The 27,603-nt window shown below is 31.6% G+C and overlaps 1 protein-coding gene across 16 annotated transcripts; it reads left to right on the top strand.

The window, feature by feature from the left end:
• On the top strand, positions 1–27,603 carry LOC143237964 (XK-related protein 6-like). Of its 16 annotated transcripts, XM_076477767.1 has the most exons (10): positions 238–698; positions 3,821–3,876; positions 4,006–4,621; positions 14,937–15,154; positions 19,140–19,425; positions 20,899–21,130; positions 21,231–21,284; positions 22,538–22,620; positions 24,023–24,093; positions 27,061–27,247. In XM_076477767.1, exons 3-9 carry the CDS (start codon positions 4,212–4,214, stop codon positions 24,048–24,050), a joined length of 1,311 nt encoding a protein of 436 aa, XP_076333882.1. In that variant the 5' UTR covers positions 238–698; positions 3,821–3,876; positions 4,006–4,211; the 3' UTR covers positions 24,051–24,093; positions 27,061–27,247. The 16 variants fall into 16 exon arrangements, with proteins under 16 accessions (XP_076333888.1, XP_076333875.1, XP_076333880.1 ...); XM_076477760.1 differs by lacking the exons at positions 238–698; positions 24,023–24,093 and adding an exon at positions 18–100 and having other exon boundaries at positions 27,061–27,603; XM_076477756.1 differs by lacking the exon at positions 24,023–24,093 and having other exon boundaries at positions 239–698; positions 27,061–27,603.

A 27,603-nucleotide genomic window follows, 5' to 3' on the forward strand; every position in this document is an offset into this window, starting at 1 on the left:
AGGAGATTACACATTGTTTTTTTGTTTTGTCAGAGAGTTCCGATTTTAACCATTGTTCATTGATATTTTGTTTAAGTGAATAAAGAGTGGGTGAAACAGAGTAAGTCGTTAGAAGAAAAGTTCATAAGTTCAACTTTAAAATATTATTATTAGTATTTGTTATAAGTTCAATTTTAATAAAACTGTATTTTAAACATGAACATGAATTACAAGACAACCACTTATCTTCTGTCACGGTGTCGGTTCTGATTGGCAGGAAGAAAAATCTTTAGCGCGCTATTTTACTTTAGAAATCGCACAGGAAGAAAAGTCTTTAGCGCGCTATTTTACGTTAGAAATCGCACAGGAAGAAAAATCTTTAGCGCGCTATTTTACTTTAGAAATCGCACAGGAAGGTGTTCCTTCATCAGTGGATAAGGAAACGTTGTAGAAACAATTTCAGATTTATTGTTAACTTCTGTGTTATAATTTGCTTAAATACCTTTGCACATGCAGCTCAGAAGTAACATGATTTTGGTTATAAATTGCCCAAAAAACAACAAATTTTATATTGAAAGATGTGACAAGAAGTACGTGCTGTGAAAATTTGCCAACTAATTGTAAACGCTGATCAAGTATGGACATTTTTATAATTAAATTTCTAAATATTCAAGGAAAAAGTGACAGCAAATGAAATATCAGGTTGATCAAGTAAAAGTGTAAGGGATAAGATTTATTTATAGATTTAGGAAGTGTAAATTGACTGCTTTTACTATAAAGTGAAATTTAAGAGATTGAGTTAATGAAACAGGAACAGTAAGTTGAAATAGGTATATGAAAAACTTAATACTGAGGATTTCTTTATGTACATACAGGGTTATAAAAATGTTAGGATGGTGGCAGGGCTGTTGAGAAATGGTAAAGAAACTTAGGAAGGTACATTTTTGATGATTATTAGATTGTTAGAGTACTGAATTGTATTTCAGTTTGTATTAATGGATGTAACTGATATTCCTCATTTGAGCAGTTGCTAGATGGGTATAAGATCAAACATTATTTTTGAGATTATAAACAAAAACTGGGAAGTTTAATGGAAGATGTGTATTATGCTTCTGTTGAATGATGGCTAGCTAATATTTCCCCAAGGGTTTTGAAGAAGGTTAAGGATTGGAGAAGTGAGACACTTACTGATATTTTAGTAAGTTCTAGAATAGTAGAAGGATGCCAGAGGAAGACTCCTACCCCACATAATTTATATTGATGCCTCCTTATACAACCATTCTCACCACTAAATGTTATAATGCTTCAACACTTTAAAATGTGTCTTAAACATCTCCATCACATCCCTCGTAACTCTCCTCTTTTAAAATAAAAACAAATTTGTCCTCGTTTGACAATCTTTCATTCTGGGTAAAATCCTGATTGTGCTACTTAACTCTACAACAATTCAAAGCTTTTTCTATGATGAAGGTCTTAGAATGGAAGACAGTATTCCAATAAGGTCTGGTCAGTTTTGTGTATAATATTATAATCTCTTTAGACTTAACAGTGAATGAAAATGTAATAAAAACATTGAATACTTCACATTGGTGAGACAGCAGCAGTTATTTAATACTTAAACATTTTGAAACATGCATGCTATATATTCAACAAGATAAAATATTAGACACAAAGATTTCTAAGTTTAAGTTCCAACACTATAAAGAACAGTTAAATGCAAATTAAATAATGAAATGAATTATAAAAATTGTTTAGGATAAAGTGAAGTATAGTGAAGTAGTTAATAACTATTTTGTCTGAATAACTTGCACATTTTTTTTTCTCTCTGAGGAACCATAACATTATAGCATACTTCACTGGTTATATTTTTTCAATTTATTATTATTTTTTAACTTAGTATGTTATTTAAGTTAATAAGTTTAAGAAATGTTTGTATCTAATATTTTACCTCATGTAATATAGTCTGTTGAAGATAGAATAAGTATATTCCAAAACATATAAATATTAAATGTTTTTGCCATCTTTTTTGTCAAATGTTTATTGTAGTCATGCTTTTATTCATCATTAAACTTCAATTTCCTTCTAGTTAATTTGTTGCTTATTAGAGTCATATTCAGTATTTTTGTAGATACAACCTAAAATACCATTTGATTTATCATTTAAAAACAGCACACTGCATGGATTGCTTAAGAGTCTAGTAAACCAGAATACCATGATCCTTTTCTTCTGTAACAAGATTTATTTCATTCAAAATTATATTCAAGTTCATTCATGTTATCCCTAATGAAATGTATTATAATTAAATGCCATTTGCCATTTATTTGCCCAACAAACTAAATAATCCAAATGCTTTTTTAAGCATCTTCCTCCCAGTAGCCAGTAACATCTAAACTTCAGTTTTATAAACAAATTTAAATAATTTACCATTTTTCTAGTATGTCACTGATGTATTACAAATAGAAAATATCATAACACTGAGTCCTGAGGTGTTACATTTAAGACATTTATCAAGTTTTACGAAATTTAATTTCTTAAAAACTCTGCTTGATTCCATCTAACCATTTTTTGTGTCTGATAGGCTAACTTATCCGTTATAGCTGTATATAGTTTTTCTTAGCAAGTCCATTAGGTGAAACCTTGTTGAATGCTTTCTGAAAATCCAGATGCATCAAAATTTTAACCCTCATTTTCATAATTGGAAACTTTTCACCAAAATATCATAACGATAGTAAAGCAAGATTATCCCCTCATGAAATCATATTTGATTATCCAGTAAAATTTTAAACTTCCTTAAATGATTTGGCAAAGCTTCTGTTATCAGATTTTCAAAACCATTTACCAAAACTGACATTAAGACTATTAGGCTTATAATTACTGAGACAATTTTCATTCTCTCATTTGAAAAAAGCAGTTAAATTATATAACTTGTAGTTTGTTTGCAGCTGCCCATTATTTATACATACAAGAAAAATAAATTTATTTGTGTATGGGTATGTGATTAGAATAAGGAAAACTTTAAACTGTATATACCAAATTTTATTGTTAAACTAATATGCACTTTGTGAAGCCTCATCTTTCACAAGAAAAATTGCTGTAGAAGGGAAAGCTCTAGAGCTTGACGGATAGTGAAATGTGATCGTTGATTAAATTCAACTAACTATTGTCAAGAAACTTGTGTATAGTTATAATAATAAAAAGTATTAATAATCAGAAACACTAATTACTTATATTCCTGAGTTATGACTAGTGAACTGATCTTAACCTTAAATCACTGAAAAGTGAATATGAAAAACTATTAAAATTTGAGTTTTGATAGTTGGAATAAATGAGAGCCATTAGAAACATAAATTTAAATTAGTTATTTATTACATAATATTAATGAATTTATTTATTATTAATAAATTGTATTAAATGACACTAAGCAATATGCCTAGGTAATAGATTACACTGATAACTGGAATCAAGCATCCAGTTCCAGAAGGCATGATGATTTTCGATAACTGACTTGTTCGAGATCAAAGAATACACGTTACTAGTTAGTTGGATGATACAGGAAGGAAGTTGAGAAATTAGTTGTGACTAAGGCATGGATCTTGAGCTTTCATATCATGCATGTGCTTTAAGATTTTAAAAAGTGGAAGAAAATGGCTGAAACGGGATAGAAAAAATGTGCAGTGAAGTGAATTTCTCTATTTTTAATGTTGCTCAAAGTCTGTTTTATGGGATATTTTAACCATACCATTATAGCTGATTTTTGGATATTTAAAACATTGTATTATGTAGGATGTCTCTGACATTTATATCTATACTGAAAGTAATTTGCTACATTTTACTAATGTAGGAGTTAGAATCCTGTCAGACTTCTAGTTTTTCGTTCCTGATACTTATGAATAATAGGTGAGTATATAGAGTTTCTTGTTTCATTATTTCTTTCTATTATTTTTAAAAACATAAACAAAAAGTTCTATTTACCTGTGTGCAATAAATTTATTTCATCTTGCAGGTGTTTTTGGTTTTTTTAAATAGGTTTTAAAGGAAGAATAAAAGCTTGAAGAAATATTGCAAATTATTTTCATTGCTCCAAGTAAAAGTGTGGAATGAGTTCTGAAAAGCACTGTTCAGACAGCTATTAATATCCACATTTTCACACACTATGATATTCAAAATGTTCAAGGCAAGGCATTACCTGAGCAACAGTGACTGTTTCTGATTCTAAAAACAACTATAAGGACATGATGAATATTACTAGGAAGATGGAAGATAATGAAGGAGATGACAGAATTGATGAAAACACCTGTTCGTGTGATAATACTCTAGCTTCAGAACAACTTGATGGTGTTTCAGCAGAGGAAATGTTTGTGTTCTCTGTGTTTGAGTGTGTATTACTGTTAAGTTGTATAGGAAGCTTCCTGTTTGATACTGGCAGTGATTTGTTGATGTGTTATTTTCATTACACTGCTGGAAATATATGGTACTTTGGATTGACAGCTGCCTTTGTCATCATACCTGCATTAACAATGACAGGCTTCAGTCTTCGTTGGTACGTTTTGGATTTGAATAACAGAGATGTGGAGCGTGTATCTTGGGGCCAGTGGGTTGTTCGAGTGGTCTTTCTGATATTGCAGTTGGGACCAGTTATAAGGTAATATATACATCTGTATATTCTTATAATGAATATTAGGCCTAACATTCCTATTTTCAGTAAGAGTGGGTTATGCTTATGAACATTTATACTGTAGGGCTTCAGAATACTGAAATTAAAATTGCTAAATAATATCAGATTGAAATAAAGAATTATTACAGGAATTTCTAAATAATGGGTAAAATTAATTTATGTAAATAGTTATGGTTTAGTAATTATTTTATAACTTCAGTTAAGTTACTTAGAATCAGTTATTACTTGCAATTAAGTATTTTGAGTAGGTAGGGATTACAAGAAAGGACAATGGGTCATCAGTTAAGGAGGGATAAGATGTTGATGTTCCATGTAGAGGTATTGTTCTCATATTTATTATGTGTATTATTACTTACACAGTGTTTTGCCTGTATGAAAATTCAGTTTTGTTGATCTGTTGAGTTTATTTCAAAGATGTAATTTGTTATCTAAATGATCTATGAGTGTGGACTTTTGACTTATTAAATTTTCAAGAATAATTTATAACATGTCACACAATAGTTTAATTGAGGAAATAATTTTGGTAGGACTTGGGTAGTAGAGATGCTGGGTGAGAGAAAGCAAGTCAGATTGGATTCTTGTTACTAGTGGTGTGCTTCAGAAATAGGTGCATTTTCATATTTAAATTAATGATATTAAAGTTAAATTCATCCCAGGGCAAGATGACACAAGTTCTGATGCATAACTGTGGTTTCAGTGGCACAAGTGTATCAAAATGGCAACAGATATCCAGGACAGGTACAAGACTGTAAGTCCATTGAAAGTTAATTTAACCTCCAGCCATTACCTGGTATCCATTGTACAGTTGAGTAGGCTAAAACAATTCCAGTAAGGTATTTTGTCAAGAAAACAATGGTAATGAATGGGTGGGCCATAGGTCCTCTCCTCCTTTTTTTCTTTTATCATAAGCTCAAAACTAACCATAAGATAATTCTGTGATGTGATTCATGGTTGTCTCAGTAGTGTACCTCCTAACTCAGAGGGGCTCACTATCGTTCAATAATTTTTTTACTTCATCATTTGGTGCCCACTGTCTCAGTCATTGGCAGATGTCCACCAACCATGTGTCCAGTCTCACCCAGAGGTCCTTGGGTGACCTCAACCAGAGTTGGAGTTGGTTACTCTGACTGGTGGAAGTCTAGGAGTCTTATACAGACCATTCTGTTATGATATCTTCAGGTGAAGGGCTTGAACAGGTATTCTGGGTATACAAGACATGGGTAGTGGAGCTGGTTAATTTAACTGATTAATCAGTGTAATCAGTTACCTATGAACAGTGATTACATAGATTCATGTCACATAAACTAGTCCATTAATTGAAATTATGTTTAACTCAATAAAATGGAATATATGTTTCCAGTCATAACTGGTTTTAAATATTCATACAGTTGATTAATTGAAATTCCAGTGATATTGCTCGTCATGAAAATATTCAACTCGTCAGAGTTAGAGTTTTTGATTATTTCAAGCTATCCAAGTAGTTTAATTCTTGACACCAAACATGCTTGCCCTATTTTTGTTATGGCAAAGCTACTGAAGTCATTTGCCACTGTCACTACTTTTAACTGCTGATTAGAAGGAAAAACAGCATCTGGCATAAATTTTTTTTTCTTTCTACCATGGTTTGAGGAGCATTCCACAAACCAATCTACTTAATGTAATTGATTAATAGGACCAGTAATTGGACTTTGATTAAACAATTAGCAATACCATTAATTGCACAGCCCTAAATTCAGTAGTTCTTTATCTTGGGTTGTCAGATGTAATAAGATTGGAGATGGATTTCACAGCATCAGTGGAAGTCCAAAGTCTGAGACAACTCTCACACAATTATTTCTCTTCAGTTACCAACTCTTTTCACTTGAATGCAAGTCATTCTGTTTGTGGAAAATGCAATTTCCATCCATAGGAACCCTTTATAAACTTAAAGCACAAGAGTTGAGGTAAAGGGCAGGGCAGTACACTCTTAGCAGAAACAACAAACTCCACAATGGGATGTACTCCAGTCATGGCACCAGGTTTTCTCATTCTGGTTACTGTAGACTATTCAGGTCAAACTGATTTTGCTTGTAAGTGATGGAATGAGATCACAGGTTTACATGAGATTTGATCATTTGTGTAAGGAATAATAATGAATATTTAAATGACTGAGTTTTGACAATGAAATAGTCTCGACACAAAGTAAAATGTAAAGTTAATTTTATTAAAACACAAACACTGTGTGTGTGTGTACTTATTTTGGACTGTTGCTTTTACTAGATCTTTTAGTTTACTTGTTGCTTAAGATTGTTATTAGACTGTTTCTAATCCAAAGTTTCATACTTGTCAAGAAACATTGTATTTACCCAAATCAACTTGTACTACTGAAATGGATGTTCATTTTCATTCGAACATAAGTGAGGCAATAACCTTGAAACCATCTATTCTGTTATTGAAGAACACTGCTGATGACATTCTTTGCACATAGGATCTTTTTTAATACTATTTTTCTTGTTGTGTTTCTGAAACCTTCTGAAGTCCAGACTTTCCTTCATAGGAGTTGTCTTATTTTTTAATGTCAATAAGAATTAGTCAGATGGAAAACAGTATCACTACCATTTTGTATCACGTAGTTTGTTCATCTGAAACATAAGGCTGATAGCTTCCAACTGAACCTACTTTTTCTTTGATCAGCTCTTCTCACAACATTTCTTCTGGTTCTTCCATGCCTTACTAGAAGTGGCTAATGCCCACCTTTGTCCTTTAGTACATTTAAAGCTCAGTTATGTGAAATTAGTTTTTTTACTCCAGTTCTCAGTGAATTTTATGCATGTAGCTTGACCCTTTCTTCCTCCTCCACCTATTTGTTGTATTAGTACACATTTTTTCAGGCTGTGCTTTGTGTTTACTTTCAGTTGTCACTTCCTTCATGAACATAGATTCTTTCTCTTTGGCCTTTGGCTTTAATTCTTCCTTTTTTCTGGTGCTCCTGTTTCTTGACCTTCTTCTCCCAGCTTGGAGGTTGTTTTCTTTTTGTACTTTGACTGGTGAGTCAGCACTGAGTTATAGACTTGCAACACAAAAACTTATTATTTGATTCCTGCAACAGATACAGCACAGATAGGCCATTGTGCAGCTAACAAACAAACAATACACCCTCAATCTGCTCTTCATATTTTGCCTGTTCATCTTCTTATCTTGATTTCCCTCTACCCCTCTCCTTCTAAGGTTGGGCATTGAGAATCTCACAGTTTTATTACGGTTAGATTGCACTGATGTGTTCTTCATACTGTGTCTTTTTTCCATTTATTACCTACTTCACATTCTTTGATTCTGGGATTTGTTTTATAGAGATGTCTTATTTTCCAGGATAGTTTTTTTCTCTCTCTCAGGGAATCATACATGACACGTTTCTTTTATGTAGACCTTTAGGGGGGAATTTTTTATCTTGTATCCCTTTTCTTAAAGTTCCCCATCCTGTGAGGCCAGTTGTTATGAGGATCTCTAATCACTTATTTCTGAAATTATGCTTCAGCTTTGGTCCCTGAATTTGTGTTCCAGGAGACCTTTAAGTCCCACAACTTTTTCTTAGAGTTTTCTTTGTCATTCAGGGCTTCCATCTGTCTGTTTTCAGTTAAGCTTCTGCAGAGCAGTTTTTAAAAGATGTTGGTAGTTCAATGGACCTGCCACAATTTTTTGTTACAATAATTGTACATCATGTTTTGAATTAGTTCAGCAGCTCCTTTGTCATTCTATACTACAATTGATTATGAAGTAAATGCTCTCTGGACTTCTGCATCTTGTTCTTAAGTTCCATGTTTGGGCTATTAATTAAGAAAAAAAATAGTTGTTGGCCTTCTATGTTCTTGAAGCCTTGAATTTGGTGGCTAATCAGCTGTCACATCTAGACCTAATCTTTTAGAAATACTTGTATTTACATATTGAGGTGTTTTTGTAGCATTGTTCCCACTTTGAAAGTTCTACTGGTGCATGTACAACTTCTCTCTACACCAAATTTCTACAAGTATTGTTCCAAGTGTGACACACTATGGTTCTGGCACTATTCTTTGAGAGTCTGGATTGGTTTATCTTTTTTTGTGTGTCTGTTATTTCTTCAACTTTTTTGTACGATAATATTTTTTAATTCGTAGCACCATGTACTGGGTTATTCACATTGTCTCTGCTTGGTCAGCTCAGCTCAGTCATGATTTACATTTCTTTTATGTCTTCAGTCTCAAAAGTCCCTTTTTTTACATCAGCTTTGAACATGCATTGTTCATCATGACTTTCCACACTTTCATCTTCACGAGTGGCTCTGTTTAGTCCCTGGTAAGACAGGTGGGTTTTCTCTTGTATAGTAATTTGTCTTCTTGCTAACAATCATCCATCCATTCAGTTTATCAATGTGGGTGAATGATTTATTGATCTTAGTACCTTCACCATTTCCTTGAACCAGGTTGTATGACCTACTTATCTCATGTACTTTTTAATTGTTTTCTAGGACAGTATTTTCATGTCTTTGATCACAAGTTACAGTGAAGCTTTATTGGTAATTTTCCATCCTTTTTATGTCCCTTCTCCTTGTGTTTTGGTTTTTATAGACCTATTTCAAGACTTTTTAATCAATTTTTTTCTCATTTGGATTGGATCTTCTATGTAGTTCTTACATGACCTCCATTCATACCTTTTTGCCACTGATTCCTATGTTGTTTTTCTTACACAACATGTTCCTGTTCCTCCTTGCTTGCTCAAGACATTGCTTTGATGTTTCTCTTTGAATAATTCTTGCATTCTTTCTCATAGTGACAGGTTGAATTTCTTTCCAGACTGCTGCTTCCTCCCAAATGGATAGGCTGTTCAAGTGGGCCATTGGATTATTCCTCCAATCATCCTTCCTTCCTTTCCTTGTCTTTTTTTGTATTGTTCACTCTTTGTGTATGAATATTACTCTTATAACTTGCTTAGAGTTTGAACAGGAAACCAAGGATCAAGACAGGAAATTCATGGTGGCATTTGCCACGGTATTTTTTAAAGTGGCTGTGGGGCCCTCAGAAAATCACTAAAATCCACAGCTGCAATAGCCATCATGTCCTCATAATCTAAATCTGTACTAATTACCATGGTAAAGAGAAAACCATGAGGGATTGCAAACACTGAAGCTGCAACTACCTTCTTATAAATAATATATCACATAAAATATGTAGTGGAGAGAGTGAAGTTTACACTTTGATCTGCAGTAAAATTTTCATGCAATTTGAGTCATACCATACTGCAGGCTCTTAGTAGTAACAAGCAATTCACAAATTGACATTCAGATAACAAATCCACAGAGCTTATGCTAAAGTCTACAGTGACAGCAGTGTGTAATGATCAAAGTCAACAAATACATATGCTAGTCAGAGTGAAATGGGAAACTGGAAATACTTCTTGTATTAAACATGCTGAAAAAGGAACAAATTAAAAAGGAGAATGCCATGAAACTTCATTTTTCTGGTGGCCAAGTGCCAGAATTGGATTTTTTTTTAAGTTTGTATGTGTGTTTTCTTATTGCAATGTCACACTGCGCTATCTGCTGAGTCCACCTAGGAGAATTGAACCCCTGATTTTAGCATTGTAACTCTGTAGATTTACTGCTGTACCAACAGGGGGACTTAAATTAGTAAGTAACTAGATTACACCATGATTTTTAGTTAAAGCGTAGTGGCTCATAGAATAGCTCCAAGTTTTTTGGTTTTTTTGTCAACTACAGACTTTCAGCTTATAGCTCCATCATTTTTTGACCAATTTGAAATCTAATTACAGAGGAGGACTGAAAAGGTCAAACCCTTTTTACTGATGTATTTGACCAGACCTATGGTTTCAATGATTAATTTACTTTAATCCTGCCTATAAGAATTTCAATGTACTGTGGCTGTTTAGAATTCTCTGTTTTATAGAAAAAGAAAGGAAATAGGATATGTCAATATTTTGGCTAGATAAATGTTATGTGCAAACTTGCCAAAGCCATAGGCTAACTGCATTAGCCAACTAGGGTTAATGTTACTGAATTACAGGCAGCAAGCGCACAATGCAATGTGTGATGACTCGTTTAATAGGTTATGACCATGTACTAAGCTGTAGTGTGTACAGTGTACTGATATCTTTAGTATTTCATGATTTATAATCAGTGTATTTATATTAACAAAATTTCAGTAGTTTTGTAAAGAGTGATCTTGTGAAGATACATAGGGAGAAATCTATTGAATGGTGTTAATTGTATTTTCAGTTTGTTACAGAGTTAATACAAGTAATAAAACATTTTGTAAATGTATGGATGACGGTGCTGAAAAGAATACAAACAATATTATAGGGATGATATTGCTATAAACAGATTGTCTTTACATGACTTTCAATATCAGAATTTAATGTTATGCTGGAAAATGGTGCACAAGTATGAAATGGTTATGAGATTGGTCAGTTTGACCAATGTTAGGGAGAATTTGTAATTTTCATGATATAAAACACTTTAGTGTAGATGTTACTAATTCATTTATTTTTTGAGTGAATATTTTATGACTGATTAGTTTTGTTTGTAACAAGAGTTAGAAGCAGTTGTTTTAAAGTAAATGTTATAACAAGTTTATGTAATCAGTAAGAGTTGTATGTTTTGTTTGAAACTAGTTGATGTTGAGATTACTGAATATTGCATGAAATTTATTGATGTGTAGGATGTTGCAAGCACATGATTAAGTAATAAACATATAAATAGTGTGAGATGAGTGGGAAAAGTAGGTAGACAGGCAAAGACATAGCAGACAAGAAACAAAGTAAAGTCATATAAAAGAAATGTTCAGACAGAGAAGGAAGGCCTGATGGTTAAAACATGTTAAGAGTGAGAACAATGATTTTGAAAGTGATAAGAAGAATGGTTTATTTCATAAAAGAGAGTTCTAAAGTAATTGAACCTGTCTGTGTGGGCTTTGACAAAAGTAGATGTTTATTGGAATTAAACCTAAATATGAAAAAAGGAATAGATGATTTTAGAAGCACAGAATGCACCAGTGGTAACTCAGTGAAAAATAAGTGAACTTTCCTTGAATTGTTTGGGAATAGTGACAGAGAAAAATAGTTTGGCTTGCTATCTAAAATTCTTAAGCAATTGAATGAGCCTAAATGAACAATATCATGTTTATGATACACCTATGATAATCTTTAGTATAAAAAATTTGTTGTACATACGTTTTATGAAAATTTATATGTATATATATTATTTTGAAAACAAGTAAAGTTAGTGCTATTTGCTTTTTTTTTTGTCAAATTTGCCACCAACAAATCACAGACACCTTATACAATAATCCTAAGTCAACAACAACACATTATATATTTAAACTATTAAGAAGTATAAGTAGAATCCTTTAATTGACAATTGGTGAACATCACATTTGACAGAAATGGTCTAATGATGAAAACTTGTTTTGACTGAACTTGTACGCAAGTTAGGTTAGGCTCATAGTTACACTACATTGATGTCCACCCTGAAGTGATCATGATAATACAATAGTATTCATATGACCAGTTAAAAGTATAGGATTATATAAATTCCAACTGCAGTGATATTAAAGTCAGGCATACAATTTATAGTGTAACATTAAATTTTAATATTGAAAATCATGTAGGGTTGATCTGTTAATAGCTGTATTATACCTATATTGTTTATATTCTATTTGGCACTACCATGCTTATATCATTTTACATTTACAAAATCTTTTTATTACTTGTTTGTGACATTTTTTCTTTGACTGTAAACTTGTGTCTTCTGTCATTATGTGTAATAAAATTTGATGTTCCATGTATTGTTTTTATTTGTAATCCTTCAATTCATACTGAAAACATTGATTGTATAGTGTACAAAGCTTTGAGCTTTCTATATGTTAGTCATTTAGTGTTCATCTGTTTTTGGCTGGTGATTCCTATTTTGCTCTGTACTTAAGTTTTTTTTAAAGGAACACCATATTTCTGTAAGAAAGCTAACTTCAAGGGGTAATGATAATGTTGTTTAAATAGAATTATGTTTTTTTTTTTTATTACTACTAGTTATTATGGTTAAGGGATGACTTTGCATACTGCCCAGAAACAGAGTTGATTTAGGTTAAAACTGATATTAGTGATGAAGTAGTTATTGAGTTATCTTGACTAAAACAAGATGAATAAAGATGAACAATTAAGTGTGCTAGTCACTTTCTGGTTTGATATGTTAGTGATGGTTTCTTACCTTGTTTTCAGGCTTTTTGGGTAAAGGAAGAAATTAAAATGAGTGCCAATCATCTTTAAAAGTAAAATTCTGTAATTGTTAATTTTTTAGCATATTTATATTATGCCCCTTGGCCATTCCTATGGATAATCTATCCACCCTTATGTTATAAAATTTGCTTGTTTCATACATTTAAAAAGTAAATCACTTTTAATTTGTTATACCTGAATAGGTCTAAAAGCTGAAAAGTAAAAGATTATTTTATGTGAGGATAATCGACTAATGTAGTTGACTAATTAACTTGATTATTTACTAGCAACTTTCTCTAGTTACCCGGCTGTAACTGACTGTTGCTTTTCTTATACTGAATGTTTTCTCCATTGTCAAGAGAAATTGTTTTTGTAATGCATTTTTATTAGAGTGATGTTTTAACCATCTTCCTTCAGTCACATTCATCTTAAACTTGACAATGGCTGGAGTAGGCTGGTTGAAGTTTTGATTTAATAGTGCTTCCACAGGCCAGGAATGTATGATTTGGGCTGTCTGGCAGACTTGAATATATAACATCATTCAGGAATAAACTAAAACTATTATTTTTAGTGTTTTCAGGTTGAACTAAAATTCCACCCAACATTCCTTGAAAAAAGTTGGAGATTAAGTAATGTTGTTGCAAGTGTTTGACTCCCATAATAGAGGGTAGTAAATGTAGATGTACATGTGGTGTTGTGTTGTTGACTTACCTGCTCACCCTTTTGGCTAAGATCAAGTATAGTTTTTGTGTTCTTGGCTGTTTGTTTCCATTCTTGTTCTTTGTTTTTAGAATAGATATGAAGGTCTTGACCTTGGGGTAAGTTGGATAATTCTCGTCACCTTGAACAGTGGTACTCTACTGCTTTCAGTGCAGCTTGCTTACAGTTGTGCTGGATGAATTCTTACTGTAAGCTTTAGCTGAAACTCAGACTTCAGTCTATGAAAGTGCCATCTAGCTGTTTCAAACGCTTGTACTCCAATCTTCCATCTGTCTTTTACATCTTTGAATCTCATTGACTAACATAGTAGTGCTAGTATAACTTTTCTCTAAACACATTTCTTTGGCAGAACTTGATGCACATTGTTGACATATGAGAATAATTTTGTGTCATCAGATTTCTTACAGATGTCATTTCCAGTCGTGTTCACAAGACCATCTGGATCTTCTAGAAGTAACATGGTACAAAGAATTCGTAACAGTCATGCAGAATTTCAGGCAAAGTCACGCAAATAATTGATTGTTCTTGTCGAGAGCACTGAAACTTTATGCCTTCTGGTGATCTTTTCATTTGAAAGTTTGATGTTACTGTGGATTTGATACCAAAAAAAAATTCCAAATTGAATAGACATCATTCCTATGCCCTGTTGGAGTACCACAAGAATGTCTTGAATGCCTTGCTTTCACACTTGATTTCTTAGATTATCTGCATCATTTCTTTGGTGTCACAAAATCCAAGGGATCCTCAGAAGTATCACTAAACATTTCATCTCCATCACTCTCCAATGTAATAGTGTAATCAATCCTTCATTTTTCTTTCTTTGTGCTTTTAGTTTGCTCTGTAGCTGTTTCCCACCTATTTTTCATGCCATTTTGATTTCTAGGTCTAAACCATTGTATCCACACTAACATCAAGGGCATTTCCCACAAGTATCGCACAACACACTTTGCACTTGCAAGCCATTTTCTTCTTTTCCTATGTTAATGTTGTTTTATCAATACAAGATCAGTACACTTACTCAATGAATCTCGATAGTATGTTGATATCTGTTTTGTGGCCAGCCACAAATTTGGTTTTCACAAAGGGTGCAGTAACCACCTGCTTTGTGTCCAATCAGGTTATGGTAAAAATGTTGACCAATAAACAAATGATCTGGGATTGACTTGAAAAATTAAGTACTGCAAAATCATGGATGCCTGGCCTGTGGAAACACTGTTCATAAAGTGTTTTTATTGATGGTTGGGGTATCTCACAAAGTGCAATCATGTACTGTTTAAGAGAAATAGTATCAATTTATATGAATTACAGATATTAATATATACAGGTACCTTGAAACTCTGTGGTATGGATTTAAAGTACGATCTTCAAATAAAACAACAAGTGCAAAAGAACAGAAGGTTTATTATTGTAAAATGGTATATGAAGATTCTGATGCTGCCATGCTTCGTTTGTTTGAGTGCTACATGGAATCTGCTCCACAGTTGATACTACAGTTGTTTATTTTAGCTAGGAGCCCATACCCTGAGCATATCAGTTGGCAAAGTAAGTTTGATGGCTTCTTGTTTTTATTTGTAATTTGTGCATGTTTGTGATTTTATCTGAAATTATTTATTTCTGACACTTTATGGAACCATTTTTAACTTGCATCTGTCATGATTATTGTTATCATGTATAAGTTTTGAACTGAGCAAAGAGAGGGAATCCAACAATTAAATTGCCCTGTCAAACTATACATTCCTTGTTATAACCATATTAATTTGACATCCTTTGTTATGACTTTTCTAAAGTGACATCTCTGGTTGTGGCCATATGAAATCTTAATCCCTTGTTTTGATTTCACTAGCTGACATCTTGTTTTGCTTGTATTAAACTGACTTCCATTGTTCTGACTTTACTGAACTGATATTCTTTATTATGATCATACTAAACTGGTATTTGTTGTGTGATGTTACCAAAGCTACTTTTGTTGAGACAAAGTGACATCTCTTGTGAACTTGCTGAAATATGTACTTACTGTTGAGACCTAATGAAACTGGCATTCCCTAATGTGATACTGCTAAGATGATTTTTTTTTTTGACCTAATGAAGCTGACATCTCTTAATGTGATATCACTAGGCTAACATTTCTTGTTGTGACCCAACAAAAATGACACCTGTTGTTTAGATCTAATGAAAATGACATCTTGTTGTGAGCTAATGAAACTAACATCCCTTAATGTGATACTATTAAGCTGATATCATTTGTTGTCACTTTACTAAACTTTACATCCTCTGTTGTAGAAAGGTATTGGAGATGTAATTTTTTTCTTTTTTGTTTTCTGTTTGGAAAAAGGCAGTTTTATATTTGTCTCTGAAGAATTATTATAATATTAATCCTGAAATAATAAGTTAATGCAACAATACTAGTATCATGTTTCACATCTTAAAAACTAATTAAAATATGAAATACTGAAATACCTCAATTTCATCATATTTTAAATTGTTGATCCATTGTAGCATCCTTCATCAAGATGTAATACAACTGATTCATGCATAGTATTTGTATTGTTGAAAAAATGATAGAGCCACATATGGTGCCATTAAATATTCTTCATCAAGATGTAATACAACTGATTCATACATAGTATTTGTATTGTTGAAAAAATGATAGAGCCACATATGGTGCCATTAAATATTCTTCATCAAGATGTAATACAACTGATTCATGCATAGTATTTGTATTGTTGAAAAAATGATAGAGCCACATATGGTGCCATTAAATATTCTTCATCAAGATGTAATACAACTGATTCATACATAGTATTTGTATTGTTGAAAAAATGATAGAGCCGCATATGGTGCCATTAAATATTCTTCATCAAGATGTAATACAACTGATTCATGCATAGTATTTGTATTGTTGAAAAAATGATAGAGCCGCATATGGTGCCATTAAATATTCTTCATCAAGATGTAATACAACTGATTCATGCATAGTATTTGTATTGTTGAAAAAATGATAGAGCCGCATATGGTGCCATTAAATATTCTTCATCAAGATGTAATACAACTGATTCATACATAGTATTTGTATTGTTTATAAAATGATAGAGCCGCATATGGTGCCATTAAATATTCTTCATCAAGATGTAATACAACTGATTCATACATAGTATTTGTATTGTTGAAAAAATGATAGAGCCACATATGGTGCCATTAAATATTCTTCATCAAGATGTAATACAACTGATTCATACATAGTATTTGTATTGTTTATAAAATGATAGAACCACATATGGTGCCATTAAATATTCTTCATCAAGATGTAATACAACTGATTCATACATAGTATTTGTATTGTTTATAAAATGATAGAACCACATATGGTGCCATTAAATATTCTTCATCAAGATGTAATACAACTGATTCATACATAGTATTTGTATTGTTTATAAAATGATAGAACCACATATGGTGCCATTAAATATTCTTCATCAAGATGTAATACAACTGATTCATACATAGTATTTGTATTGTTTATAAAATGATAGAACCACATATGGTGCCATTAAATATTCTTCATCAAGATGTAATATAACTGATTCATACATAGTATTTGTATTGTTTATAAAATGATAGAACCACATATGGTGCCATTAAATATTCTTCATCAAGATGTAATACAACTGATTCATACATAGTATTTGTATTGTTTATAAAATGATAGAACCACATATGGTGCCATTAAATATTCTTCATCAAGATGTAATACAACTGATTCATACATAGTATTTGTATTGTTTATAAAATGATAGAGCCACGTATGGTGCCATTAAATATTCTCAAAACTTTTTATACTTAGTTCTGTAAATTTTTAAAGTGTCATTTGTGAGCAATATCAATAATGTACTAATACTGAAAAAGGCTAGTTCTTTATAAAACTACCATTTATTCCATATTTTTATGATACACATGCTTGTAATTAGTGAAAGTTTGTTATGTAATTATTTTATTTCATGTGTGATTGCAAAAACACACAGTATAATAAAAGTTTGGTAACTCAAATTGAAACAAGCTTGTGCTTTTTGCAGGTGGATCTTTATTTTTATGGGTTAACTGATTGTGCATAGGGTTAGTCCAGTAGACTCTGTATTGAAAGAAGAAATATTGACTATAGTTAAAAATTTACTATATGTATCTATATGAAATATGACAAGATTTTAGTCAAATGTACAAGTACGTTATAAAGAAAAAATCAGATGTATTATGTGAAAAATATATGATTGAGTTGATGTCAGTTTGATATGGACTTTGAGAACTCAGTGATAAGTTAATCTGAAGAATGAAAATATTTTTCTTTCAGCATAAAGTTTAGATGTTGTATTTGTATTTGAACAACCTCTGAAATTTGTAACTGTAATTTTAATCAGCATCCCTCTATATTGTATCTAGTATTTAATCTTTCCTGCTGTGAACTGTTACTAAATCAACAATTTGAAGTAAAAGGAATAATTTATAATTTGACATCAAGTGTGTCATATGGTGTTGAATTGTACTCTGTAATAGGTTGTGGCACATGCAGTCTGAGGTACACCTGTTTGTGTAGAGTCAAGGTCATTATTTTTCATTTTATGATAATAATAATACTGGGGGTTTAATTTTTTTTACTATTTTCTCACAGTAAAATTTTTGCTACATTTATGAATAGTACTTGAAATATATCTGCTCTGTATTGGTGTTGATAGAAAATCAGTACTGAAATTTACTTTCTCTGCAAGGATAATAATGTGTTGAGTTAACCATTTCTAACACATGTCTGTTTTTTTTGTACAATCCAAACCTAGTTTTTAATTTTTTGACAAGGCTGCTTGCATCCTCAGTTTTATTTTATAGTAGTGTTGCTTTTTTGAAGGATATCACAATTATGTAAAAATTGCTACTAGAATTGTTGCTGAAAATTTGGCTACAAAAGTTAATGTGACTACCTCCTCATGTCATCTTTTACCTGTCCTTACTGTTTGCTATGTTTTCACAACTTGTGCTAGTTTGAAAGTAATTTGTTTTGTCCAGTTTAATGTGGTCCTGTATCTGACATTTGTGTTGCATTGACATATCCTGGAAGCATAAGTTAATGCTATTGAAGAATTTTCATTTCTTCAGTCATTCACTGCCTTTGAATTATTTTGGTTAATAAAATAATTATTGTGCTTTTTGTTGTAAACTGCAATGAAAACACAGATCTATTAGAAATCACTGATCTCAGCTGGTCTTACCACACTTTTTCAGTATGTAGAGAAATGTAGAATTATCTTTCATTATTCTAAAGTCTCAAGAAGTAATTTTAACTTTAAATTACTGTTATTATTATGTTGTAAATTATTCATGACTGAGGAAAATGCACATGAATTTAAAAATTAACCATCTATTTATATTTATTACTTTGTATTTTCCTCATAACCTGTTTTTTTTTCTCATTTGTATATTTTTTGTTCCAGTGTATTTATTTTTTGCTTTCAGTTGTTATCATTTTTTTTTCTATTGCTTTCAGCAATTTTTCCTTGGTTATCCATTCTGTTTTCTCTGATATCATTATCAACATCTCTGGTTTCCTATCAGTCTGCACTGCGCCGTTCACTTCCTAATAAGAACGATTTATCCAAAATTGGGAAAGTAGTGATGTTTATGTGGAGACTGTTCGTCATAGCATCGCGGGTGGTTGCTTTGTCTCTCTTTGCATCCTACAACCCAATAGCCTTGGGTATTTTTTGTGGAATACATTGGATTGTGATGACTTTGTGGATAATATCAATGAAGACAGACTTTTATGACAACAAGTAAGCACATTTTTGAATGTATTGAATGTTTGGATTTATTGAGTGTAAATAGTTTAAAAAAAACAAAACTTTTCTGCTCATTAGAATGTAAAGTACAACTTCTGTATAGATGTTTGCCTTTAGATGCATCCAGAACCTACAGCTGTACATTATTTAAAAGAAATTATAAAAACAACAACTGTAAGTGTTCTGTATTTTGTTCAATAGTCATTTAACTCTCCTTTTACCTCTGATTATTTTATTTATACTTCAAATTCTTTCTCTATTTGAGAAGTATGTTTGAGATTTTTAATACAGTATTTATGGCTGAATACTTAGATCACACTGAAAAGATGAGCTAATAATAACACTATTCATGTTTTTTTTTCTGCACACCAACATTTATCTAAAATTGCTCCACATTTTGTCACAGTGATTTATGAACAGCAAGTTACTTTATCGACTGCCTCGTTTTATAAATAGTTGGATAAAGTGCATTTATTGTTTAAGTTCTAATAGAGCAATAATTATTTAATAACCTTTTTAGCAATCATACTGACACTTTGCGAGATGATGTTTGAACAAATGTATCCTTAACGCAGGCTGTTCTGAGTTTATTAAACAATGCATGAATAATGATTTTTAAGTCGCATGTTATGATAAGCAGTTGTTGAATGATGTATTACAATCAGAGATCAAATGATCAGGGAATAACATATTTTGGTCAAAGAAATATTAAGGAAAAGTTAGGGAATTTCATTCTTCTCAGAGCATGGGAACTATTGCTATAAACAGATATCAAATATTCTTGGCCACAAGAGGTTTGTTTTTACAAAAATGCAAATATATTTACATTTTATTTGTTCAAACATGATTTATTAGTTTGACAAGTTGTACTTTCAAATTAATTGTTATTTCTAAATAAAGTATATTATTTTCTGTCAACATCTATTTACAATTGAACTACCTTAAAAGTAGAAAGAATGAAAATGGCCAGGGCTGTTTATTAATTAATATTATACTTTGGCAACCTTCTTCACATCTATGTATAGGAAGTACAATTATATCTGGCTTCACATTATATCATATTTTATTGATCTGTGGTCATGGTTGTGGTTCTGTATTCTCCTTTACCTGAAACTAATTATAACTTACCAGTAGAGTTGGATTTATTAGTAAAAACATAATTGGACGAGTGTATACTTTTCCCTATAACAGCAAATTGTTGCATGATACTAATAAAGTTCTCATAAATTGCACTTTTACTGATAAGTTTTAGAAAGTTGCATATAATTATTGTTGTGACTATAAACTTTGTTATTGACTTCTTGATATTCATTAGTACAAAGTGTCTCCTTTTTTTTGTGTTGTATTATTTTTGAAGGAAGATTTATTCTATTGTCAAAATTAAACAGAAAACCTCTTTCATTCTTTTTTTTAACAAAACATATGTGCATGTTTAATTTTGATTACTTAACTTTTATTTTTTTCCAGATATGAAGAGTATCTATATGATGCGGTACTAGGGGTTCAGTTCATTTTTTGTTACTTTAATCCAGTAGACAGTCCTACTCGATCACGAATCACCATATATTACATCCTGGTATTTATAGAAAATACCATTCTTATGTTTATTTGGTATTATAACTCGAGTCCTGATCTTTGGTATCATGTGGTTGCAATGTGCTTCCAGTTTATCAGTTTTCCAATTGGAATTGTTTTTATGGTATGTATGGTACAGGTAATTCATCTATATTTGTGTTTGTATTGTTTTAAATATGTCATGTTCTTGAACTTTGTTTCTTCTTATGTTAACATCATTGAAGGTGGAATGCAAGAAAAAAACATCAATAATGACAACTATTTCCTTTTTATGTGTGGTAAGAATCTAAATTTCTGACCTATTTTAACTCGTAGAATACTTATGAATATTAAAGTAATCAGCATAATAATAACTGGTTTGTAACTGGTGTGTACAACGTTTTGCTTAGGGCTTAAGCTTTTGCATTTAGAAAACTTGTTGTTTATTCTGTATTTTAGAAATATACCTTTTCAAGGTTATGCTGTTTGGTCACATGTTCTTATCTTATTTCAGATAATGCAAGATTATTTATTTTATTGAAGACAGGAATTCTGTGTTCGGTGCATTTTAACAATTTAAAGAAAAGTTTAAAAAGTGCCAGTGCACACAAGTATAACCATCTGTATATTATTATTATTATAATATTATAATAAACCATCAAATATTTAAAACATTGTTATAAAAAAAAGTTAACTACATATGTTTGTTCTACATTTCTCTTAATTTTTCCACTGCAACATGAAAAATCAGTTGTCTAAAAACTATAATTTTAGATATATTATTTGTTTCCCACAAGTCAGTTCCCAGTAAGTTTTCATTAAGAACCAGAGCTTGTGTTAAAAAAAGAAAGCATTTCAGATCCATCATGGGTTTTCCACAAGTCACCATCAAATAAGGCTTTCATTTAGAACCAAAGCTTGTGTAAAAACTAGCATTTTAGATCCTATATGCATTTCCCACAAGTCACTATCATATAAGGTTTGCATTTAGAATCAGAGCTTGTGTTGACAAAAAAATAGAATTTTAGATCCATCATGGGTTTCCCACAAGTCACCATCAAATAACATTTTCATTCAAAACCAGAACCTATTAATTTGACTTGACATTGAGACAAAAGACTCCACATAAACCAAGTTACCTGCAGCTTTTTTTTTCCACATTCTTCCTAACTTGCCTATGTATCAAAAAATCAAAAGTTTGCTTTTATAATGGTTTTTTAGACTTGTTGATTTTACACTTTTTTGGCTTTCAGCATTTAAACTGTAACATATAAAGTTATACAGTTGACATTGTTGGACTCGACCAGTGGTTTAGGGATGGCTATGCTTGAATCTTTGTTTTGCATAAAAAGAATCAAGTTGAAAATTTCATAGTATCTTGCAGGTAACATTTTGAACAATTTATGTTTTGTTATGTTTTTAATTATTGTGTACATAGTAAAATAAATCTTATTACTAATATATGTTGGTTTAGATAGAGTGACAGTAGTGGAAAATGTCCTGATTTTTCTGTGTTGCAAGACTGACTTCTTTGCTTTTGTGAATATTTCAGCTCATATATTACTTAATGTGTCACCCTACTGGAAACATTGAGGTCTGGAGAACTAATAAAAGAAAATGCCCTATTCAACAAAGGTCAGTGATAGGTCTTCATTCTTCAAAAGAGCAAGAAAGTCATACTTTTCTTTACCATTCCAGGACAAAAATATTTATGCTTTGTTAAAATAGGAAATGGTAGCAATAAACATGTCCCACTAGAGAGCAGCCAGTGTGTCAGCTTGGGAGAAAGTGAGATAAATTGACTTCACTAAACTGTCTTGAACAAAATGAAATAAAATATTTTAGAAAAACATAAATACAAAAGTGAAGTGTAATGTAAAGAACATCATATTTAAATAAATGTCTTTGAAGAAATATTAAAATATTAGTAATTAAGGTTGTTATGGTAAATAACATTCTTAATGTATTCACTATCACTTGCAGTATTAATAAAACTAAACATTCAAGAGGTGTCAATGAGCAGTCACGTTGTCCCAAACTTTATATATTACAAGAAAAATTTGTCTTTGAAACATAATTGTCTGTTACCCACAGGTATATCACATGATCTGTAACTAAAAGTTGTTTGTGACCCACCAGTGGGGCATATTGGCAGCAAATACGTTAATGGAATGTTTCAGCCTTTGATGTAAAAGTAAATCTTAAGAAAGTGATTGGTCCATGATGAGCGCAAAATGTAGTCAAAGTTTAATTTGTTACATAGGATAAACATTGTTGAATGTTAGGATTTTATTTAAAGGTAAAAAATTTTCTGAGACCAGTGACTCATACAGTTAATTAAAATCAAAATCTCTGAGTGTTGAGAAGTATGTTGTTCATGCACAACTGCAATTGAAAGTAATACCATTGTATTTAAGTCTGTAAGGATGGTAGAAAAGAATGAGAGAAAATAAACTTGTAGAAATAGGTGCTATGTATGACAAGGTAACTTAAGGTATAATTTTTAAAATTTATATTATTGTTAGATCTAATTGCAACTCTTCCCTCAGCACTGCTAAATTTAAAATTAATTTAAATTATTTTTTAATTAAAATATAGAAATATAGACTGATATAATTTAAGGACAATTGGTCTATATAGGCTGTGTCATCTATTAAACTTTAAAACACTCAAATATAGCCCTTATTATTTAAATATTTATCATGCTTTCCCATAAAATTATATTAACTGCATCAATCACATCTGAAGGCAACTCATTCCAAAGGCCAACCACCCTGTTAGAAAAAAATAACTTAGCTAAAGATGATTCCTACTCTGGCAAAAATTGTATTTGTGACCACTTATCTTAAAATTCTCACCATGGAATGCTGAATAATGATGGTGTATCTACATTATCAATTCCCATAACACTTAACTCTTTAAACCCATAAATATTTGTTCATTCTGCTGGTATTGTTTTTATTCTTCCCTCATAATTATCACTATACCTTATAAATTTTCAATGTTTCTAATATTGTTTTTTTCTTTCATCACCAAGGGTACTCACATGTAACATTGTTGAGTAAATAGCCTCAAGCCTTTCCATGTTGAACATCTAGTGGTAGAAAGGTGTGTAAAGTGGTTTTGAATGGTAGAGCATTTGTTTATGGTCAGTGATTTTGTTATAGTAAGAAACACCAGCAGCTCAATGTGAATAAAGGAACTTGAAATACCTCTTTGTTAGATTGTTTAGGCAGAGTATTCATGATGAAACTTTGTAGAATAAATGACAACTGCCAGTTGTGGAGGCACAAGTGTAGAGGATGATGTTTTGAAAGACTTCCACCTTTTGTCTTCAGGTCAGTGTGTGTGTAGGTGTTGTCAGTCTTTTGTAGTGTCCTGGTGGATTGTGGAGACCATGTTATGGATTGGTTAGATTATTGCTGTTTCTGATTGGAGGAGAGATTTCCTGTAGATTCAACTAATGGTAACCACAGGTTACTCACCGCTAATCCAGAATGTTTAGTGAAGGTTTAATTGTGTTAATATAAAATGATTCTTTGATTTTTCTTGTCTTCCAGAATTTGTCTGTGTTGATTATTTTAGTTTTCTTCCAGTTTATTCTGTGTCCAGTTGACATGGCGTGTTCTACAATGGCTGAATTTTGTGTTTTCGTGAGTCTTGTACTATCTTTATGTTCTTTTATTCTTGTTGTGAGTTTTCTTCCCGTTTCTCCAATGTATGTATCATTGCAGGAACACAGAATTTCATAGATGATGTTTTTGAGATTCTCTTTGATAGGTCACTGTTTGTTTTTTTACCAGAATGAATCTTAAGGTATTGTAGGATATCCACTGGACTTCTATGTTGAATTTCTCGGCTATGTGTTTGAGTTTTTCACTGAAATGTTGTAGGTATGGTAGGTAAATGGTGGTAGTGGTGGTTACTTCTGATCTTTACTTTCTGTCAGTCTTCTTTATGGAGTTTTTGATGGAGGAGGAGGTGTAACCATTCTGTTTAAAACTCTACGATCTTTTGGCGTTCTGCTTCGATGGATGTCTTATCACAAATGTTTTCCACTGTTATTCAAGCATTGGATTACACCACGTTTTATAGAGATTGGATGATAGGACTGGAAGTGTAGGTATCTGTCCATGTGGGTGGGTTTTCTGTATACATTTGTGGTTAGTTGTCTTGTTTGTTTGCAATGTTCTGTTAAAGTTTGCTATAGAAAAATTTACTGTATGTAAAATCAAACTTTTTATGAATCAGTGCTCTAAATGAATTCAAGGCCTGGTATGGCCAGGTGGTTAAGGCACTCGACTCTTAATCCGAGGGGCATGGATTTGAATATCTGTCACACCAAACATGCCCTCTCAGCTGTGGGGCATTATAGTGTGATGGTCAATCTCACTATTCATTGAAAAAAGAGTAGCCCAAGAGTTGGCAGTGGATGGTGATGACAAGCTGCCTTCCCTCTAGTCTTACACTACTACATTAGGGATGGCTAATGCAGATAGTCCTCGTGTGGCTTTGTACGAAATTCAACATTATTTTTTATTTGAGTGTTTGTGAATCAACAAACATAATTCATGAGGTAAATATTGTTTTACAAATTTCTTTTGCAATTCCTTATTATTTTTGTTCTTTATTTACCTGCTAGAACTGTCTTTTTAACATCCAAAACTATGCTGTGAGTAGAACAGCAAATTGTTTCTTTGAAAATGAATCAAAGTTCCTAGTCTAATAGATAGTTAATGAGAAATTTGCTAGCACTGTTATGTACATGCAAGTGCTGAAGAAGAGACATTGACACTGAATATCTTCACTGTGAGTAATAGTGAAGAAAAAATGTATTGTCCAAACTGTTTCCTTTCTTCTTGTCTATCAGTAACATAATATGTTCACAGTGATGATGCCTCTTTAAAATCTCACAATATTTTTATGATTACAATCACTTTATGAAGTTTTTGTTGTTATACTTCATAATAGCAACCTGAAGATTAACTCAACATCCTTTTATTCTTAAATTATTTAAGTAGGAAACACTGTGTAAGTGTGGATAGGGTTTTGATGATAGAAATGTTGACATTATCAAATACTGTGACATTGTTGTTTCTAATAATATATTTCAGCCAACATTAATGACTTAACTTATAAGGTGTGCATTTATGTCAACATTAACTTTTTATATATATGAGTTTCACATTTATGTGAAACTTAGATTTGTTTTTGTTCATAACTGCACAGTATTATAGCTTTACCTTGTAGTGTTTCTTGCAGTTTCTATTGTATGAATAAAGCCAAAATTTGTAATAATTTTGATAACTTGGATACAGTTAAGTTCCTATTACTGAGTTCTTGTATTACCTAAATCCAGGCAATGTAAAAAAAAATATTTTTTATATAATTTTTCCAAATTATCTTTGTTAGGATCATATCACATGCATATTCTAAAGAACATATTTTTTCATGACAGCAACTGGAAAGTCATTTTACATATTAAATGTGTTTTGAATTTTACTGAGTGTTATGGTACTTGTTGTGAAAAGCACTTGGTCCACAGTTTAATTCTTTAACTATAAAGAATTTGGTAAACATGTAAAAGGCCTAGTAAACATTTCATGATTTTAACTGGTACAAAATAAATTCACAATTTCATGATAATTAAACAAAACTCTGGCAAGGTATAAAAGAGTTGGTTGATTAGGTATGTAAACTGTTTTTGATTTTTGGTGATGTGGTAAAGGTAATATAGTTGTGAGCTGAAGTATTTATAACAAGTGGAAATTGGTAATTATATTGTGATTTGTATAATTCAGTAGGTTTTTGTAAGGAAAAAAAAAGGTTACTTGTACTGTAAAAGGTTAGTCCTTCTAATCACCCTTTCTATTTGCACTTTTAAGTATGCTTCATGTCTTGTGATCGGTATTGACCAAATAAAAGTACAAAATATGCAAGCAGCTTGATAAAGTAAGGAAAAGACTGGAAGTGAAATACCTTTGAGTTTAATTCACAATTACATTTTTTTGCACAATCATGCAAGTTTGTAAACATAAATTATGTGAGCTTTAATACTTGTAATAATTGTTTCAGGCCTTTTCATGAATTGGAAAGTTTGAAAGAGTTAGATGGATCAAGTGACATTTGGAAGAAAACCTCTAGTTATGGGAATGGAAAGTACAACAAGGATGAGAGTCAAGAACTCAGTACATTCCATAATGATGGTGTGTTTTACTCTCAGTCAACTGAATATTGGAAACCAAATCATTTAATTATGAACCCCAGTTCTGGATCTTTAGTATTGCAAAAGATGAATGGTTGGGCACCATGTTTCTCCTGACACTTGAAAAATATGCACATGGTCCAAGGGCCTCCATCAGGTGATTTATGGAAAGGAAGTAGAATTATGGTGTCTAGATTGCACTGTGGCCCAGAATCAAGTGGTGCGAACAAACAAAACGTTTGTTAAGCATTGCTGTATAGGTTATTTATTATAATACTGATAATGTGTATATGTGTGTGGGGTGTATATATATTTATATATTGTGCTAAAATCTGTGAAGGTTTGTATATTAGGAGATGTATATATTTTGAATAAAAGGTGCTTGATAGGGTGGATTCTAGTAAGCATAGAAA

The sequence above is a fragment of the Tachypleus tridentatus genome, chromosome 13, assembly GCF_004210375.1.
Source record: "Tachypleus tridentatus isolate NWPU-2018 chromosome 13, ASM421037v1, whole genome shotgun sequence".
Classification (NCBI taxonomy): Eukaryota; Metazoa; Arthropoda; class Merostomata; order Xiphosura; family Limulidae; genus Tachypleus; species Tachypleus tridentatus.

Bases quoted from the DNA above. Each gene is read 5' to 3' on its own strand.
- LOC143237964 (XM_076477760.1), top strand. From the start codon at position 4,212: ATGATGAATATTACTAGGAAGATGGAAGATAATGAAGGAGATGACAGA. The intron at 21,285-22,537 runs GTAAGAATCTAA...TGAATATTTCAG, and splicing joins CTATTTCCTTTTTATGTGTG to CTCATATATTACTTAATGTG. The intron at 22,621-27,060 runs GTCAGTGATAGG...TAATTGTTTCAG, and splicing joins AAATGCCCTATTCAACAAAG to GCCTTTTCATGAATTGGAAA.